Source organism: Corvus kubaryi, unplaced genomic scaffold, assembly GCF_017639235.1.
Source record: "Corvus kubaryi isolate FWS band 111438036 unplaced genomic scaffold, C.kubaryi_AGA036_p1.0 37149, whole genome shotgun sequence".
NCBI lineage: Eukaryota > Metazoa > Chordata > Aves > Passeriformes > Corvidae > Corvus > Corvus kubaryi.
The window spans coordinates 348,725-368,527 of record NW_024581039.1 but is presented as its reverse complement, the minus strand read 5'-3'; the positions used below and the strand labels follow the sequence as shown (position 1 = coordinate 368,527).

General features: G+C 49.1%; 2 protein-coding genes and 1 long non-coding RNA gene across 6 annotated transcripts in view; 2 read left to right on the top strand and 1 right to left on the bottom strand.

Annotated features, from left to right (window-relative positions):
- The window catches only part of LOC121661383, a 46,352-nt gene extending 35,079 nt beyond the window's left edge, over positions 1-11,273 (bottom strand). For all 4 annotated transcript variants that reach the window (XR_006014946.1, XR_006014948.1, XR_006014949.1 and 1 more), the window contains exons 1-3: positions 9,746-11,273; positions 8,341-8,466; positions 2,481-2,640 (exon numbers count right to left, since the gene is read on the bottom strand). This is a non-coding gene — a long non-coding RNA (uncharacterized LOC121661383). The remainder of the gene's footprint in view (positions 1-2,480; positions 2,641-8,340; positions 8,467-9,745) is intronic.
- NARS1 (asparaginyl-tRNA synthetase 1) lies at positions 69-7,738 on the top strand. The gene is made up of 15 exons (XM_042021516.1): positions 69-176; positions 801-883; positions 1,068-1,133; positions 1,241-1,333; positions 1,508-1,597; positions 1,753-1,831; positions 2,176-2,246; positions 2,507-2,593; positions 3,438-3,659; positions 3,764-3,963; positions 4,135-4,270; positions 5,213-5,326; positions 5,783-5,914; positions 6,107-6,238; positions 6,384-7,738. Exons 1-15 carry the CDS (start codon positions 134-136, stop codon positions 6,513-6,515), a joined length of 1,680 nt encoding a protein of 559 aa, XP_041877450.1. The 5' UTR covers positions 69-133; the 3' UTR covers positions 6,516-7,738.
- On the top strand, positions 9,411-19,406 carry FECH (ferrochelatase). Its single transcript, XM_042021517.1, has 11 exons — positions 9,411-9,509; positions 11,268-11,373; positions 12,485-12,604; positions 12,958-13,106; positions 15,964-16,098; positions 16,353-16,459; positions 17,170-17,268; positions 17,380-17,487; positions 17,825-17,989; positions 18,395-18,454; positions 18,726-19,406. Exons 1-11 carry the CDS (start codon positions 9,461-9,463, stop codon positions 18,858-18,860), a joined length of 1,233 nt encoding a protein of 410 aa, XP_041877451.1. The 5' UTR covers positions 9,411-9,460; the 3' UTR covers positions 18,861-19,406.
- The last annotated feature ends 397 nt before the right edge of the window (positions 19,407-19,803 follow it).

The window sequence follows — 19,803 nt, the reverse complement described above, 5'->3', positions numbered from 1 at the left end:
CGGGGGAGGAATGGCCCGGCCTGCGCCCATATGCAGGGAAGGGAAGGGAAGGGAAGGGAAGGGAAGGCCGGCTGACGCAAGGCGGCGGCGGGTTGGCTCAGCGGGCCCGTGACGCAGTTCCGGCGCCGCGGCCATGGCGGGGGATGTGCTGGGCAGGATGGCGACGCTGGCCTTCGGTGAGAGCCCGGGCGGCCCCGGTCCCCGCACCCCCGCGCCCCCGCGTCCCCCTCATCCCCGCATCCCCCGCGCCCCCCGCCTGTGCCGGTGCCCCGGGGGAGCCGTGCGGGGCCGGGCGCTGCGGCTGGCGGGGCGCACCGGGAGCGGCCGCAGCGCCGCCGGGCCCGCCGGGCCGGGCCTTTCCCGGGCACGGGCAGGGTCGCTGCGCTTCTCATTTCGGTTCCGGCCGTGGCCGAGCCGAGCGCTGCCCTGGCTGGTCCCCAGGCCCTCTCTCCCTGCTTCCCTGCACAAAGCTGTTCCCAGGAAGGGCTGCTCCTTCTGGTTCCCGATGTGCAGCCAGTGGCTCCCGAGGGTTCGGTACCTCGGGAGCCCTTGAGCCTTCAGCGAACGCACTGCATGGATTGATTTTTTTTAAATGAAAGATATTAAATAATTCTTATCCTGATTGACCAGATGGTGCCTTTGAAGGTTTATCACTGCTGATAACCATCAAGATTTGGTATAATAGAAAGGTTTGTGTCGGGTTGGAAGAGGCCTTTAAAGGTCACCTCATCCAGCCGCCTGCAGTGAGTAATTCTCAAAAATTTTTTTGAGTAATTGCCCTTATTTATCATGTATCCCAGAAGAGCTGTATGTGTCTGAACGAGAGGGCAGCGACTCCACCGGTGATGGGACGCAAAAGAAGCCATTCAAGACTGTGTTGAAGGTGAGTGTGGAAAACACCTGCTTTGTTTGGAAATGTGGAATGTGCTTTGGGGCAAGTGATGGCCCTTGTATTTTTAAATGTGAATTCCATACCCATTTTTGCAACCTGAGCAGAAGCAGGATGCCTGCTTAGGCTCTGTAAGGATGACTTTGGTTCACTTTGATTATTTTCCCCCCCTTTTTAGGCATTGATGACAGCAGGAAAAGAGCCATTTCCTACAATTTATGTGGATTCCCAAAAAGAAAACGAGGTGCTGTGGCATTGAAGGGTTTCCTAGTGGGAATTATTTTAGTGTTTCTTGATGTGAAGGGACACAATGTAATCTGCTGTGCTTTGATCTCTCCTTGAATTCTTTAGAGATGGGCCATCATTTCCAAATCACAGATGAAGAATGTCAAAAAGCTATGGCACAGGGAGCAGATGAAAAATGAAGCTAAGGAGAAGAAGGAGGTAGGCTGCAGAAGGAACAGAGAGCACCTTTGTTTTCTAAAAATATTACAGTGTTACCATCATTCCTGCCCCTCCAAAAAAGCCTCAGCTTGTTCCTCACTGGTGCTGTTGTTTCACTTGTTATTTACAACTGGCCTGGTCACAGCTACTTAATAAATTACTCTTTCAAACCAGGCTGAAGATCTTTTGAGAAGAGAGAAGAACCTGGAGGAAGCTAAGAAGGTTGTTATCAAGAATGATCCCAGTCTTCCAGAACCCAAGTGTGTGAGTATGATCCTGTGCCTTGGCACATGGCCTGTGCTAGGGCATCTGGTCAGCACAGAGACTGTGCTGCTCTGGGATAGGGTCTGGATGAGCTCTGTGTCTAGGAGATGGTGAACCATTCCCCTATTTGATGGCTTTTATTCCCTGTCTCACAGGTGAAGATCAGTGCTCTGGAGGCTTACAGAGGGCAAAGAGTGAAGATTTTTGGCTGGATCCACAGGTTACGGAGGCAAGGTAAAGCATGAGCACTGTTGAGCCTGTGCCGGGAGATAGAACAAGTACAGTGTCCTTCAAAATTTGGACACAGAATGAGTCTGACAGCACCTGGTCTCAAAATTTTAAACCATTGGTTAGGTGCCCTCTCTGGTTGATCTCCATGGTCACTGCAACAGTGACAGGTACCCCTGATGTGTGGGCATACAGACATTTTTTAGTTCAAATCCTACAGGATTTTCAGTTTGGAGGCTAGTCCTGCAGAATTTCCTCAACTTGTTCTGTGTTTTAAGCTAATGCTGCCAAATGAGGAGCTAACCAGCACCTGCTCATAGTGAAACCAAATTCCTTCTCTTTTTAACTAGGGAAAAATCTGATGTTTATTGTCTTGAGAGATGGCACAGGGTTTCTTCAGTGTGTCCTTTCTGATGAGCTGGTAAGTTGTGATAATTCTGTTTTGTCATTAATTGAAGAGTTCATAACTTAACTGGTGTTCTCTTACATAGATGTTGTTAAGTTCTCCTCAACCTACTGACTCAGTTGTGTTACTGTTAACTTGTATGTCCTCCCAGTGCAGTTTGTCAATGTGAGAACTGTTTAGAAGTGACTGTGAGCTAATCTGTGACTCCAGCAGATGCGGTAGGAAAGTTAGGAATAAAAACTTACTCACCTGTGCCTTTGTGTGTCTCGCTGCAGTGCCAGTGCTACAACGGGCTGGTGCTGTCCACGGAGAGCAGCGTGGTGGTGTACGGCACGCTGAACCTCCTGCCCCAGGGCAAGCAGGTACAGGAGCTCATCTGGCTTCTCCTCTCTCAGGGGTCATCGGTGTCCTGAGGGAAGCAGAGGTAGAAAGAATCATTGGATTATTTCAGATGGAATTAGGGCTAGAGAAAGAGCAAAGCTCCCAAAGCTGTGCTGTCACCCACCATTCGGTGTGAGACACTGCCTGAAACAATTTTCCACTGATAGACAATTCCTAGAGTATAATGTGCAGAACTATGTTAAATAAATGACATGGCTTCATTTTCCTTAACAGGTTTATTCAGTTTTTATTTTGTGAGGCTGAGAATTTTTTCACGTCTCTTTTACTGAGATGTGTTTATAGGATTGATCCAAGGCTAGGTAATGTGAGCATGCACCATTACATTTTGGTAAAAATCTGTGGGTTAGCCTTTGAAAGAAATCCGCATTTCTACCCTGAAAATGCCGTGACTGAACTAAAAATGCCATTTGTCAGGGGCGGAAGGCAGCTGTGACCCACACGGGGGAGCTGGTGAGAGCAGAACTCAGTCACAGACTCTTTGGGTTGGAAGGACCTTATAGCTCATCCAGTCCCACCCCTGCCATGGGCAGGGACCCTTTCCACTGTCCCAGGCTGCTCCAAGCCCCGTCCAGCCTGGCCTTGCACATTTCGGGGGGTGAGGCAGCCACAGCTGCTCTGGGCAGCCTGTGCCAGGGCCTCCCCACCCTCACAGGGAAGAATTTCTTCCTAATACCCCATCTACCCTCCCCTCTGTCTGTGGGAAGCCATTCCCTCATGTCCCATCACTCCAGGCCCTTGTGAAAAGACATCCAAGGGGCAAGCAGTGGACTTTTTCCCCAGTGTTTGTTTCTCTCCCACTGCCAGGCTCCAGGAGGCCACGAGCTGAGCTGTGATTACTGGGAGCTCATTGGCCTGGCCCCGGCAGGAGGGGCTGACAATCTGCTCAATGAGGACTCAGAGGTTGATGTGCAGCTCAACAACAGGCACATGATGATTCGAGGCGAGAACATGTCCAAAATCTTCAAGGTGCGCTCCATGGTCGTGCAGGCCTTCAGGGATCACTTCTTTGCCAACGGATACTATGAAGTAAGTGTGTGTTCCCTGGTCAGCAAGTGACTGCTCTAGTGCCCTGAGTCTCATCCATGTCCTCAGTTCTTCACTCAAGCAGTGACAGCCCTGCTCTCCAACAGGTCACACCACCAACCTTAGTGCAGACGCAGGTGGAGGGAGGCTCCACCCTGTTCAAGCTGGATTACTTCGGTGAAGAGGCATACCTGACCCAGTCATCCCAGCTCTACCTGGAGACCTGCCTGCCAGCTCTGGGAGATGTCTTCTGTATTGCTCAGTCCTACAGAGCGGAGCAGTCCAGGACCCGCAGGCACTTGGCAGAGTATGGACAGTTGTCCTTGTTTTTTTTAAACAGCTTGATTTCCTTTACAGTGTGGGAGTAAAAGGGGGTCAAAAGTGTGTGTTCGGGTTGTGGGTTTTTTAAACAGCTTTGTTTCATAGCTAAAGACGTGTTGCTTGTATGTGACTTTGCGATGGTGTGGCTCTGTTTCAGGTACACTCACATTGAAGCGGAATGTCCTTTTATAAGTTTTGAGGACTTGTTGGACCGCCTGGAGAACTTGGTGTGTGATGTCGTAGACAGAATCCTGAAATCACCTGCAGCGAGCTTACTGTATGACCTCAACCCGGTAGGTAGCAATGGGAATAGCCAAGAAAATAGGATCTTAAACCTTTGCTACTCAGCACATTCCTTTGGGAGATGCAGGGCATGGCAGTGAGCTTAGTTACTATTTGTAATGATAAGAATATGAAACATAGTAAGAATGAAAAATCTGCAAGGCTGGTAATGATGAAAGCAGGGAACTGTGGGGGAAGATGTTCCTTGCTAGCACACTCCAGGAGCCAACAGTGTGCCAGGATTTATGGAAGTGTGTGCTGTGCCAGTGGAATAAAAACCTCCACCCTAGAGATCGTGTATCGACCAGCTGGTGCTTGCTGATGGAGCATGAGGGAACAGTGAAACAAGCGGGGTTTCAGTTCCTCCCTTGGAACATGGAGCCCTGAAGCTGCTCTCATGTGTAGAGCCCTTTTGTCTTCTGCCTTTGCAGAGAAGATTTGGCTTTGCAAGACACCTGATCTCCATTACAGAGCACGCAAACTCGCTCATCCCTGGGGTTTTGGCCTGTTTCCTGATAAACACTGTGGAATGTTCAGTTTCAGATTTGGGCTGAGATGGGGCAGGAGGTGGGATGTAGCAGAAGCACACATCACAGAGGAGGGTTCTAAAGCCATTCTTGAGCACAGGGAAGAGAAAATGTCCTGTTGTGGCTCTGCTCATGTAACCTTTGCTAACAGCTCAGTTTGGAATACCTCCATGGGCAATGAATTCATACAGAACAGGAATCAGTTCTGGAATTACTTTCTCCCTTATCTTTCCTGCCAGCTGATCTGTGAGATTTATTTGGCTTGGAACAGTTGTGTTTGGTTCTAACGTTGTAGTACTGTAGTACTTTGATCATTTGATAATTTGATGATGTGCAAGCTGGGAAGGGTTGTGGACGTGCTGATCAGCTAGAAAAGTACCCCTTTTAAAATGGTGCTCCTCCACCTGTCTTTGCTCTTATCCACAGGGTTTCCAGCCCCCCAAACGTCCCTTCCGACGCATGAACTACGCTGAAGCCATCGAGTGGCTGAAGGAACATGATGTGAAGAAGGAAGATGGCACTTACTATGAGTTTGGGGAGGTAACATCCTGCTGGGAGGTGGAGTAATGTCATCTAGGAATGCAGCTGTGGGCTGGGAATTGACCTGATGTCCTTAAACACTGGAATAAAAACCTGTGTTGTCACCTGTCATCAGTTCCCTGGCCACACTTCTCCAGCATGTGAGACAGTTGTTTGAAGGAGCTCAGGAGAACCTGACAGCATAGCCAGGATTTCTTTTCCCCTCAGTTTTCTGTCTCATATACTGGGGAGACTTAGATTTTAATTGAACAGATTTTTTTTCCCCAGACATGTGTGTTTTTATATATAAATGTATTTCTTCTAAAATAAGTTTGTTTTAAGAATTTAGGTACATTAGGATGAAAGTGTGGACACGTGCAGTCTGAACCTGTCTTCCTTTCATGCCTGCTTCATGTGGGACTCAAGTATGGGAGTTGTTTTGGTGCTGCATATTAATAAAGCCTTCTCTAACTGTAGGATATTCCCGAGGCTCCTGAGAGACTGATGACAGACACCATTAACGAGCCCATCCTGCTGTGCCGGTTTCCTGCAGAGATCAAGTCTTTCTACATGCAGCGCTGCAGCGATGACTCGCGCCTCACCGAGTCTGTGAGTTGTTTTACCTGCGGGGGTAGCTTGGAGCACTGGGGGGATGCTGCTGGGCATGAGTGCTCCAGGAAACTCCTTGGAGAATCCTTGCCAGGTTTTGTTCGGGGTGCCTTGGCGTGGCTGGCTCGGGCTGTGTGTGCTCCCCTGCTGTGGCAGCGTTTCTGTAAGCGGATGTGCTGTGGTGCCTTGCAGGTGGATGTGCTGATGCCCAACGTGGGTGAGATCGTCGGGGGCTCCATGCGCACCTGGGACAGCGAGGAGCTGCTCGAGGGCTACAAGAGAGAGGGCATCGATCCCACACCATACTACTGGTACACGGATCAGGTCAGTACAGCACACGTGCTGCTTGTCTGAGACTAGAGTTGGGGCTTTTCCCCTCTTGGAGGGGCTGGTTGGTTTGTTTCTGGTGGTATTAGTGCAACTATAAATGACAAGAAAACGTGTAATATCCCCTTCCTGAATTTCACAGAGAAAATACGGTACATGCCCTCATGGAGGATACGGTTTGGGGTTGGAGCGGTTCCTGACCTGGATTCTGAACAGACACCATATCCGAGATGTCTGTCTCTATCCACGCTTTGTCCAGCGCTGCAAACCTTAGCCATCCTTGGGAAAAACTCCTGGAAAACTGAGCATCTGATGCTTGGGAAAGAATGATACACACTGCTGTACTACAGCCTATCTGACAACAAGACTTCCTGCAACCTGTTGCTAATTCAAATACCAATTTAGGATGTGAAAAGGAAAAAAAAAACTCTTTAAAAAAAAAAATGCTAGCAATTAACTGGAAGAAGCCTTAGAAAAATTGTTTAGGTGCATTTATGCTCTTGAGTCATCACAAAACAAAGATCCTGGTAAGCTGTCATTTAAAAAACAAGATACACTTCTGCTTTTAATTTCTGTGACTTAAAATATGCTGGGAATTTAATCATTTTATTTTTAAATTTGCTTTAATTTTAATCTATTTTCTCTTGGGGTTTCTTGTTGGGGAAGTCAGGAGTTCAAGCTCTTGAAATCCCCTAAGACTGCCCTCTGAGAATGGTATGGAGAGACATGAGCAAAGGATAAAAATGGGAATAAGTATCTTGAGGGTTGCACGTTTTTAGTTCCTGCTGATTTTAATGAGGGTTCCCTGAGTTGATTCAGTAGCAAGGTGTGTAGTGCAGTGCACAGAATTCCACTGCGAGAGAGGTGGGTTGGGTCTGGGGCTTTGGGGTTTTTTCCCAATTATTTATTGCTCAGCAGTGCTGAGGCTTCTGGCGAGGCAGGCTTTGCTCCCTTTCCCAAGAGCTGTGGATGAAGCGCTGCCGTGGGTCCATGCACACCCAGCTGGACGTGTCTGATGGCTCCTGGGCATGGGGGGTTGTGGTGCCTTTTGCTCCCTGTTTGCAACCAGAAATGGCTGACTGAGACCCAGAGGAATGGTAACTGAAGCACACTGGATTTTCAGACTGTAGTCCCAGCAGTGCTTTCCCACGTCACGCTGAGGTGTGTTCATAGAGCAGCTCCCTGTTCCCTTGTGCTACTGTGGCTGAGCAGCTTCCCTGGCTGTAATCAACTTAGCGAATAGGGGTAGTGGAATACTTCATGTGTTGAGTCGTCTGTATGGTTTCTAGTCATAAAGCAACTCCTTTACCAGAGAGAATAAAAAAGGTATGTGCATCATCTGGCACCTGCACTGAGACTTGGGCTGGATTTGCCATTCACTCCTGGAATTGTTGAGCTGTGGATATCCATATTTTTGTAATAAGTGATTGGTTTTCTTCATCTTGCATGTTATATAAACTGGTCTAAATCAGTAACCAATAAATTATGGCAACAGAAGCTGGTGTGCAAGACAGTACTTGACATTAATGCCTGTTCCTTTTACTGAGTCTTTGGAGCTTGTTGCTTGATACAGTGTGTACAAAAACCCAGGACAAGGGAATTTTCAAGTGCAGTAAACATATCCCAAGAACTGCCATGAGTTTTTTTTCCTTTTTAAAGTAAATCCCCGTTAATTAACTTAAAAGTATGAATTTTTCTAATTTGGAGGGACCACCTCAGCTGCCCAGTGAAACATCCTGGAAAGAATAAATGAGAATAAATGTGTTGCTGAGTAAGAGGCTCCTGAGGCAGTAGTGCTGCGGGAAGCAGCCTGAACTTCTGGCACCAGGTAAAGAACTTTATAAAATACTTTCCTTCTAGTGCCTGAAGTGATGGGAAGGAAGTGTTTGGAATAGATGCTTTTGAAAAACATCACATGTTTGGGATGAGTTTTCAGTCCTGAAACTTGACAGGGCTGAGCTGCTCTGAAAAGGTTAAAGATCTCCTTATCAGGGGAGCTACTAGAGGAATGACTGAGGACTTAAGAAGTGCTCATGGAAGAGGCAGATCAGATAAGGAGCTTAAAAGGTGACTGGAATGAAAGATGCTGTGGAACTTACCAGAGACTGCTGTGCAATTCCCTTGGCAGCTGGTGGAGAGAGGTGGGGTGGGATCTGAGAAAGATGCTGCAACTGCTTGGAGCACAAGAGAACTTGGGGGTTTTTTATTAGGAAGGAAAAACAAGCCTGCCAAAGAGAAGAAAATGTGCAATCAGAACTTGGATTTCTCATCTCACTTTCATTTTTCTTCACAGTGTCTCAACACAGTCAGATTGGTAATTGGATTGGGAACTGGTAAACTGGACTGCTAGCACTGGCTCCAGGACCTTTCATCCTTGTCCCTAGCAGCTTTGGGATGACTGTCCTGTAGCTTTGATTAGATTACCTCTCCTTACATGTACTATTTTATATTTATCTATGTTCAAGCTTACCTTGACCTGCTTTGTAAGGCACTTTTGGGGAGAACACATTGCTGCCAGCCTTCGGCACCAAGAGCTGGCTCTGCTGCTGTCCAAAACTGCTGCTGAAGAAGCTTGGGATGCAAACCACCCACATGTGCAGGATAACTGCTGTGGTGTTTGTTCCTTTGTGTTTAAATGATAGTATCATTATCATAGAATCATCAAGTGCAACCACCAACCTAGCGCTACCTCTGGAATTCCTAAACCACTAAACCACATCACACAGTGCCAGATCCATATGCCTCTTGAACACCTCCAGGGATGGTGACTCCAACTCCCTGGGCAACCTTTTCCAATGTCTGAATTCCAGTGCTGAGTTTCTACCGGGAATGGAGGTTACCAGGCAAGCTCTGTGCTCCTGCATCAATGTGTCTGATGGGACGCAGAAGTCGAACCCTCATCTCTCATGAGGCGCCCGCTGAGAAAGACCCCAGCATTTTTTACAAAAACATTTTAAATCTCTTTTAAAAGATTTTGCAGTTTTAAAAGGTTTTGCAGTTTAGAGCGTCATTTCAAACCGGGGATCGCTCGCCCTCGCTCCGTGGGAGTCCACGGGGACTATGGAGAGGAGCCGGGGCAGGGCCACCTACGGAACACCCGCCTCGGGACCGCCGCCAGCCCTCCCCGGATCGCCGCCGCTGCCGTCGGGTGCCGGGGCGGTGCCGGGGCGGTCCCGGGGCGGTGTAACGCGAGGGGCGGTGGCGCGGCTGTCTGAGGGAATGCGGGCGGCCAAGATGGCCGCTGCTGCCGCCGCTGCCGGGCGTCACTGTGAGTGTGGGGGCGCCGCCGCGATGGCGGGAACGGGGGGCCAGGGGCGGCGGGCGGCCTGAGGGCTGCCCGGACACCGCGGGCGCTGCGCGGGCGGGAGCGCGGCGGCGCCGCCGGCAGCGCCGGCACCGCGTTACACAACGCCCGAGAGGCGCCTTTCGTAACGCTGACCCGCGTTTGGGCCGGCGGGGCTGCTGCGGCGGGCGCCCCGGGGGCCGTGCGGCCGGCTGGCTTACCGGGCAGGATGATGGCGGTCTCCCCCTCAGCGGCGCGCGGGGTCTCCTCAGCGGCGCGCGGGGTCTCCTCAGCCGCGGGCTGCGATGCTCAGGGTCTCTCCACCCGAGGCAAACGTGCCCCTTGCTCCTGTTGGGCTCAGCTTCTCGTTGATTTTCTGTATTGTTATATATTTTACCGTCTGTGGAATTCAGTTTGAAACGAGCCGCTCTCCCGTTTGAAAGCGTTTGTGTGGAAATGCTGCCTGTGTCGCAGTTCGCCGCAGGTGCGGTGGGAGGTGTGAGCCCTGGGCGCAGGGCAGGGTCACCGCTGTCCTCCCGCTGCTCACCCCTGCAGCGCTCACATCGTGTCCCTACCGAGAGGCACCTGTGTGCTTACCCACCCCAGTTTTCGCTCTAGAGTTTAGTATCGTAATGCCACTTCTAAAACATAAGAAAGAACACTTTTACTAATGTTCCATCGAGCTGGGATCATCCTCGTTGCACATCCCGTTCTGCACTATGTCCTTCATGATGCAGATGGAAACGTGCATAAACCTCACTTTAAATTATCAATTGCAGAATGTCCTGGGTTGGAAAGGACTCCGGGTCATTGATTCAGCTCCTGGCCCTGCATGGGACACCCCAACAATCCCACCCTGTGCCTGAGAGCGTTGTCCAAATGCTCCTGGAGCTCTGGCAGCCGTGGGGCTGTGCCTATTCCCCGGGGAGCCTGGGCAGTGCCCCAGCCCCCTCTGGGGCAAGAACAAATGCGTTGTTACAGTGCAGAAGTATCAATGCAGCCATTGAAACTTCTGAACTTATTGTTCTCTATAATTAGCATATCGTGTCAGCCCTTCAGAAAGTAATAACCTAAGAACTGGAAGTAAAAAATAATATTTGAAAAGACTCTTTCAGGCATCAGTGATGCTTGAAGTTCTTTAGTTTGCAGCTTTTTGTATAAGTGCAGATGCAGGCATCCACATCTATGTACTCGTAATCCCGAGTAAGAGGCTGGATTTGCAGGATGTGTTTCGTTGCCATTGATTTCAGCAGGTTTTGAGTCCGTTCAGCATCTGTTCAGGAGGTTATTAGAGAACTGTGAGCTGTAAGATGCTCTTCCCAGAGGGTGGGTCAGCTGCTGAGGAGCTCTGTGCTATTGTGTCTGGGGTGTGCCCAGGTGTGTCTGACCCACGAGGAGTTACACAGTCTGATGCTTATTCCTCAGTGTCAGCCCCTTGTTTCTGCTCTGTTGTCACCAGTTATTTTGGAGTTATGATTGGAACTCACAGATTAGCGAGGCTTTGGTTCGCTTTTTGGTTGTTGCCTGATATCTGCAGAGCTGTAAGTATAACAAGTGCTCAAAGGAAGGCAGAAGCTTGCGATTTCCTGACTTTCTTTGATCTCAGGACCTGGCGCTTGAGTGAGAAAATGCTGAGCTCGCGGTGCTGTGAGTGGGTTTGTGTGGCTGTGGAGGGATTAGCGCTGTGCTGGCGAGGGGCCCCTCGGCCCGGCGCAGGTTATCAGAGCTGTTATCTCTCCGCAGTGCTGAGGAGCTGCAGCCAGCTGCGGGTGCCAGTGCGATGGAGAGGCCAGGCCACGGCCGCCGTGGTGACGGAGAGCACCAAGCCCCAGATCCAGCCCCAGGAGCGGTAGGTGTGCGCAGCAGGGCGGGGGCTCTGTGCCCGCTGCCTCTTCCTGATAGAAGCAGGGCAGCCACGGGGCTTGGTCTGCTTTGTGAGCGTGTGATTGTTTATCTGCCTGGCTGCACTCACCCAGCCCTGTGTTCTCCGTTCCGCAGGGCAAGGACAGCCTTGTTCCTGCAGAGCTCCGTGAGCCTGGGGCCCCTGTAAGGCCTGAGGCAGTGTAGGAGCAATGGAAGGACGTTCATTATCATTATTATTCGAAGTTCTGGTTCTTGCTTCCTGGGTTTTATTCAGCAGCCTTCTGATAAACACTCCAGCAGAAAGGGACTAGAAGCTGAGGTCCTGAAACACTGGGGCAGGCCTGGGCTCCTCTCAGTGCCCTGTTGTGAGACTTTGGCTTTAACGAGAGGAGGGCAAAGCTCCCTGTGCAACCTAAACCATCTGCTTGGGAAGTGAGAGATCCTGGTCTGTGGGCTCCCTTGGGCAGGGGAAACAATTCCATGGGGAAATTGGGTGAGAGTTGTGATCAGCAGCCATTCTGTAAATGCTGATACCACCATCTGTGCTGCTGTGCCGTGTGGGACATCATCCTTACAACAGTGTGCCAGACCTGCACCTGGATAGAAAAGCCATGTGGAAAAACCCAACCCAAACACAACTGGCCCTGCAATGAATTTATGGGTAGAAAGGCTTCTTGCTGCTGTCACTGCTGCAGGAGATGAGATGTGTCCCCACAGTAATGAAGACAAAGACTTGTGCGACTGGCTCATCTGTTATCCAGGGAAGCTGCTGCTTGGTTTGGTTGGAATCCACAGCTGAGACCCTGTTTTATAACCTCCCTTAGAGCCTGCAGCTGCAAGACAGCTTTCTTAGCGTGTTTCCGGCTAAAGTCTGTGTTACAAAGTGGGTACTTTTTAAAAAAGCAAAGATCGTGTAGATACTTGTGTCTGTCTATTCCTGTTCAGAGCCCAAGTGTTTACATAAGCAGGCGGAGCCTCTGAATAGGAGCTGCCTTTGCAAAAGGCAAATGCAGGGAGGATAAACTGGTTGTTTTGTCATAATAATAAAAATATAAGCAGTAGGTCCCTAGGATTTGAAATCTCTCTTGATTCCACAGGAAACCTAAAACCGGAATCTTGATGTTGAACATGGGAGGCCCGGAGCGGCTGGATGATGTCCACGATTTCTTACTGCGTCTCTTCCTGGACAGAGACCTAATGACCCTTCCGGCTCAAAAGTGAGGAGCACTGGGATCTCCCGTGGTACAGGCGGTGTTGGGTGTTGCTGTCTGAGCTGTAGGCTCTGATATTTACCTTCTGTAGAGAGCAGCATTCCCTAAGACTACTTCATCTTGGGAGCAGTCAGTGCAAGAGGCAGTGCTAGAACGCTCTGGAAGTATGTTTGCCATGGTTGTTCTCTTCTAATTGCAGATTGAGGTGTGGGCAGGGTGGTGGAATATAACATCAAACAAACCGTGCTGCTTTGCTGTAATTTGCGGAGATTGCCGCAGAAAACCTGCTGCAGCAGAGCGCTGGGGAAGGGCTGGTGGTTTGGGTTGTGCTATTAACACGTCCCTCTTGAATGCTCCAGTCAATTAGCACCGCTCATTGCCAAGCGCCGCACCCCGAAAATCCAGGAGCAGTACAGCAGGATCGGCGGGGGCTCCCCCATCAAGAAGTGGACAGCGGTGCAGGGAGAGGGCATGGTGAAGCTGCTGGACAACATGTCTCCTCGCACTGGTACTGCTCTGCTCAGCCTCCTACAGGCTGCCTTTGCTCTCTGTCTTGGAACTGTTTGCTTGCAAAGCAGCTTTGGCTTCTTGGTTTTCATTGTGGGGTGCTGTGGATCTCAGCCCTGCTGGGAGGTCATGGCAAAGACAGTGCAGGAGGGATTCCATTCGCTGTAAGGTCGTTATTGAGGGCTGGGCTCAGGGAGTCACCTCTCTGTCTCTCCTGTGCTCATGGGAAGATGACTGTGATAGACAAAGTGTGTTATTTTCAGGTGCCAGGAGTCTCCCTTAGTGTGTGGCACTGCAAAGCTACACCTGCCCTGTAAGCCCTGCTTGAGCCTGAGGAAGCTTGCACTGAAGACAACTGGTTGAGGCTTAGATGGGAAAAAAGGGGAATGTATTTCATGTGAACAACTAAGGCAGGTGTGGCAGGAGGGGTTCAGAGTGGCGTTCTCAGCAGCTGTTTCAGGGCTGAAAGGAGGACAGTTGGAGAAAAGACAAGGCTTTGTAGATGAGCACTGCAGGGCATGGCTGAGCGATAGCAGTGAGCCCCACCCAGGGACACAGCAGGAGATAAGGCTGGACAGTTTGGCTGAGGTGGAAGGAGATGCTCTCTTTGCCAGTCCTTCATGATGAGAAAACTTCAAACATGAATACAGCCTCCCTCCCCTCTCTCTGGATCACAGAATCCCTCTGAACCTCACTCCCTCCCAGCAAGGAGTGCTGACTGGTATGGGGTAGCCTGTGCCACTCTGCCCAGTAGCCTGAGTGTGATGGGAAATGGGTGCAGATGCTTCTGGGAATGTCCTTTCACGCAGGGCTATTTTGTAGCTTTTTGTGGCACCTGCCTCAGGCTTGGCTAGAAAAGGGCTAGAGGAAAAGGACTACTAAAAGGGTCTGGAAGGTGAAAAGCAACATTCTTGGAAGGCTAGAACTAAATTTATTTCATCCATTCAGAATGCAGTGTGTCACTGGTGCCTTCATTCAGGTGATGTTCAAACCTTTCTCCACAGATGTGACTCCCTAGCTTAGTTCGAGCTGTCCCTCGAAGTACAGTCCCTGCAAGTACAAGAGCCTGAGGCCTGCTGTGTCACCCAAGGCAGGAGTGATCTTGGAGCAGGAGCCCCTGAAGGGTCAGGCTTGCAGCAGGTTCTGCAGATAAAACTTGGACGGTTTATCTGCTTTTCCCAGTGTCCCACTCCCACTTGCTTTTGTTTGGTGACCACTCTCTGTGCAGTCACACCCTTCTCTGGGCACCTCTCCCACCTGATAAGTCCTTTGGAGACTCCTTTTTTACTTGACAGCAGCTGCAGTTTAACAATAGAATGTGCTGAGCACTGCCAGCCACTTCCTTCAGCATCCCAAGTGACCTTGCAGAGCACTGTGTTCCTTCCGAACAGCTTGGAACAGCTGGATGTGCTTCCAGACAGCATTTGGGAATGTGGTGTGCTCACAGGTAGCACTTTGGGAGTGCTGAGCCCTGTTAATGAGTAACTGGCAGGAGGTGCTGGTACCATGTGAAACGTGGCAAAAAAGAAATAATTTCAGGGTCATTTTGCTGTGATCTGGTCTGGGCAGCAACTGAAACCTCAATGTGTCAGGAAAACTGCTCTCCTCCTAAATCCAGACACAGCACTGTACCAGCTCCTAGGAGGGGAACTAACTATCCAAGCCAAAATCAGGACAGGATGTCACTCTTATTTAAGTTGTCTGTATACAGACACCAGCATCTCCCTTTTGCTGCCCATGGTTCTGAATAAAACCTGACACTGTGAGGGTATTGCTTCCAGGTTGGCCATGTTTTGAATGTCCTTTCCCAGGTTAAACTCCTACAGTCCCTGCTGTGGTTAGTCAGACTTTTGTCTTCAATGCCATTCAAAGATGTTAATGAGGTTACTGGCTCAAGGGCTCCCGAAGTTGGGTCATTATTTGCTGCTGCTCCCAGCTGGGAGCTCTCATGCCTCCTGCAGAGAACTGGGGCTGTCTAAACCTGTTTTCTGAATCCTGCATAAATGTATGGAGTGGAGCCCAAGCACGGGACATCTGCTTCCTTCAGAAACCTGCTAAATGTTATTTCAGAGCCACTGACCCGGAAACCCTGAAAAAGAAACTTTGCTTTTGTTCTCCTAAGAACCTCTGTCCTCCACTTAAAAAAACAAAACAGCAAACCTCCCCTGCCTGCCCCCCGTCCCCTAACCAAGCCGTGCTCCCAAAGCTGACACCCAAAAGATTAGAGACAGAAAATGGAGAAACCTGAGATGTCCTCGGGGAGAATCATATTGCCTCCAAAATTAGGTGTTAAAGCCATGAAGCTTTTTATAAAACTCCTCCAAAATTAGAATGGGAGAGCATTTATCCCTGATTCACTGCTCTGCTGCCCCAGACAATAGTGCTGGTCCTTGGGGTTTTGGTGCCCTGGGAGCAGGCGTGCTGGGCAGGGAAGGCAGCTGGAGCTGAGGACTGTGAGGACATTGGGGTGTTCATTTAGCTTTTTGTAGTGACACTTTTTTATCATTACATCATTAAAATTAGGACTTGCCCAGTGAGACATGAGGGCTCTGTCCAGGCTGGGACCCATGTCTCTGCTAAATGCAGGAGAAGCAGGCAAGTGATGTTTCTGCAGAAGCAAACCATGATATAAATCACTTTTAAATTCTAATCACAGCCAAGTGAGGTACCAGAAAATTGCTTGGCCAAAGAAAGGGTTTATATATGACAGTGCTTTAGAAAAGTAGCCAGAAAATTATCGACAAGTTTACTTCAGCAGTTTCAGCCTGCCTGTTCTTGTCTATTTGAAATATTAATGATGTGTTACTGTGAGTTCTCACCTTTTCCTGCACTTTCTCTTCCTGTGCTCGGGCTGGCAGCGCCTCACAAGTACTACATCGGCTTCCGGTACGTGCATCCCCTGACAGAGGAGGCCATTGAGCAGATGGAGAAGGATGGCATTGAGAGGGCTGTTGCCTTCACCCAGTACCCCCAGTACAGCTGCTCCACCACAGGTGAGCCTCCGAGCAGAGCAGGGGTGCTGTAGGCACGTGGCTGTGAACGTGGATAAATCATCTGAACTTTGATCAGACTGGTGCATTGTATGAGCTTGGATATAATTGTTCCCATTGGAGACTCTCAGCTCTGATTTACCATTGCATTTTAATTATGTAGCATTTAAAATATGGTAATAGCTTGCTGCAAGGCTGTTTCAATCTGACAGGTGGCTGATGGCCTGGCTGAACTTGTGTTGTCAATTCTGTTTCAGGAAGCAGTTTAAATGCCATTTATCGCTACTATAACGAGAAAGGGGAGAAGCCAAAGATGAAGTGGAGCATAATTGACCGATGGCCCACACATCCCCTTCTCATTCAGGTGTGGATCTGAAGCCTTTGGGGTTTATATATTTTCTTTTAAAATATAGAAAAAAATACTGAGGAAGGATAACAGGAAGGCTTCAATCGGAGGGTGCATTTTAGTTGTGCGATGAAATGAGTCTTGTCTACCATGTCTGAAATTACAGGAGAAGGAGGGTTATTTCATGCCAGATGCTTTGGCAAGATAAGGTGTGAAAGGGACCACTGTGCACATCCTGTTTTAAAAGCTGAATGACGTTACCCTAATGGTGGTGGCTGGAAGGAACCTCTACAGGCCATTAGTCCAAATTCCTGCTCAGAGCACGTCTGTGATCAGCGCACACAGAGATCGTGTTGGTTTGGCAATTCCCCTCCGGCAGCAAAGAGTAATTCCTGGCTGTGGCAGGAGCAATGAGGGGGAAACCTTGCTGCTTTCTTTTCAGAGAAAATGGCCCTTTGGTCTTTATCAGGGAGCTTCTCCTTTTGTGTGGGTTTGCAGTTTTTCTGGTGTGCTGAGCAGATGAAAAAAACACTGAAGGCAGGCAAGGTGGAACTGCCTGTGCTGGGGGACATTCCCTGGACACACTGCCTGAGTGTTGTGCACACTGAAGGGAATTTGGGAGTTCTTAAGGCAACAAGAAACATGGGAGCTGCCTGTCTGGATCACTAAGAGCAGGAATGCCTCCCAGTGTTCCTGATTCAGGTCTTTGTTTCTGTTTCTCTGAGCAGTGCTTTGCTGATCACATCCAGAAGGAACTGAACCTGTTCCCACCAGACAAAAGGAAAGATGTGGTCATCCTCTTCTCGGCTCACTCGCTGCCCATGTCTGTGAGTTACCTCAGGGAAGGGTGTGGGGACAGCTGTGGAAGTGCCAGGCAAATCTGGTCCTTCCCCAGAGTGTTCACTGGATGACAGAGGTCCGGTGTGTTCGTGGTGCAGGTGGTGAATCGCGGCGATCCGTATCCTCAAGAAGTGGGAGCTACTGTCCAGAGAGTCATGGAGAAGCTCAACTACTCCAACCCTTACAGGCTTGTGTGGCAGTCCAAGGTACGTGCTCAGGGAAGCTGAGCAGGTAAACCCTGTGCAGGGTTTTACTGAACTGAAAAAAATACTCCTTTATTTGCATTTTCAGTTATTTTAATCAGTCTTGTTCAGGCCGGCCCAGGTTCTGTTCCTTTGAGGTGTAATGGTGGGAAGTGTGTCTCCATTCATTAAACAATTAATGGAGAAAGTGAGAAGTACAACCAAAAGCAGGGAAATACAAACAGCTGTTTCCATCCCATCCATAATCTGGTCTCTGTCATCCTGCCCAAGGAAATGTGGGTGTTCTTTGTAAGAATGATTTAATGAGTGTTTTTCCTTTATTTCCCCTTTTTTCTTCCAGGTTGGACCAATGCCTTGGCTTGGTCCCCAGACAGATGAGACCATTAAAGGACTGTGCCAGCGAGGAAAGAAGAACATGTTGTTGGTCCCAATAGCATTTACGAGTGACCACATTGAAACACTGTATGAGCTGGATATCGAGTATGCCCAGGTTTTAGCCAACGAGGTGAATGCTCTGTGGGTTTGGTCTTGTTTGGGTAGTGCTGCTCTGAAATTATTTCTCCTGGGGTGCAATTTGGTTTGTAGTTGCTTCTTGCAATATGATTTGGGATGAGCTTTATTTTCCTGTAAATCAAAAATTAATCTGAACTGGCTTAACCACAACACAGGTGCAAGTTTGTCTTTCTGGTATAAAGACCATTACAATTATTGCTGAAAAAGAATGATTTTTGGCAGCAAAACAAAATGTTGCCCCATCGTAATTTTTGCTATACTAAAAACCATGATACTGCATTTAATCCTGTCATTTTGGGGCAACTTCTGAATGAAGTAGGAAGATTTTGAAGGCTACCCAGTGAAGGATCTAGCAGATTTAACAGATCTAACTTTTTCCTCCTTACTTTTGATTCAGTGTGGAGTAGAAAACATCAGAAGAGCAGAGTCTCTCAATGGAAATCCACTCTTCTCCAAGGTATCTGCTATGTTGCAGTGGCTGTAAAGGTTTGCAGTTGTGTTTCCTGCTGAGCATGGCTGTTTTCAGGTAGTTTTAACGTATTTTGAGTTTAAGAGCAGAAATGGAGCCCCGCGTACCTCATCTGTCTAGCGCAGAGGGGTTTCCTGTACCGCAGTTGGTGTGTTTTTGTCAGAAGGGGGCACAGGCTCAGCAGCCCCGTGCCGGGGCTAGGGCGGGGGGTTTGCACAGCTGGATTTGCTCCCTCTGACCATTGCCACCCGCCCTGCAGGCCCTGGCAGACCTGGTGTGCTCCCACCTGCAGTCCAACGAGGTGTGCTCCCGCCAGCTGACCCTGTGCTGCCCGCTCTGCGTCAACCCCGTGTGCAGGGAGACCAAGGCGTTCTTCACCAGCCAGCCCCTGTGAGCCCGGGAGCCGCCTGCATCCCACGGAGCCGCCTGCGGAGGGACACTGCCCCGGACCAGCCCTCCCGGCACACACCCACAGGCTCGTGCTCTCAGTGCTGTTATCGCCCACAACAGCACAGAGAACTTGACTTTGGTTTAATTTTTCTTATGTTTTCTTTGTTTGAGAAGAGTTGTAGGAAGTAGGGCAATGAGGGCGTTTACGCTGTCAGGCGTGAGGAGATCTCGTGTCATCCGACCCCGATCGGACTTGGCGTGAGCCTGGCAGTGCGCACTGAAAAACGTACACAGCTTTTTTACAATTAGCTTCTATTTCTATGCAGGGATTTATTTGTATGCAGGGTGGTCATGAGTGCATTAACTTGCCAAGTCAAAGGTACAATTATTTTGGTTTTGCTTAAGGTGCAGTCTGACCAGCACAGTCTGTTGTCTGTTCTGAGAGGGACTTTGCAGCTGGCTTTGGAGACTTTGGAGATCAAGTGGCTTCTAATGCTTTTTAATAATGTGTGTATACATATATATATTTCTTTTTTTTTTTTTTTTTTTTTTAGAACATAAAGATAAGGCTTTGTTTTGTTTTGGTTTTCTCCTGCCAGAAACTTCCAGTGAAAGCTTAGCTGGGATAGTAGAACGCACAAAACTTGTTTACATTTTTTAGAAAAAACATTTTCATTATCTGCAGGAAAGCATTTGAAGAGCATAAATTGAAAGGAATTAGCCTGCTTAGGTGATACTGGAGAATTTGATCCTTTGAAACTGTGTGTTTCAAGCCTAGCAGGAGCATGTGTGGAAACATGTTGGCTTATCTTAAGCAGAATGGCTTTTTAAATTATTATTATTTTTATTGAAAAGGGCTTTCTCTGTTTGGTGAAGTAAATTTAGGAAGTCAGGCTTGTTCTCCAGGAGGTTTATAGATCCACTCTGTGCTTTCTACTGTGCCACAG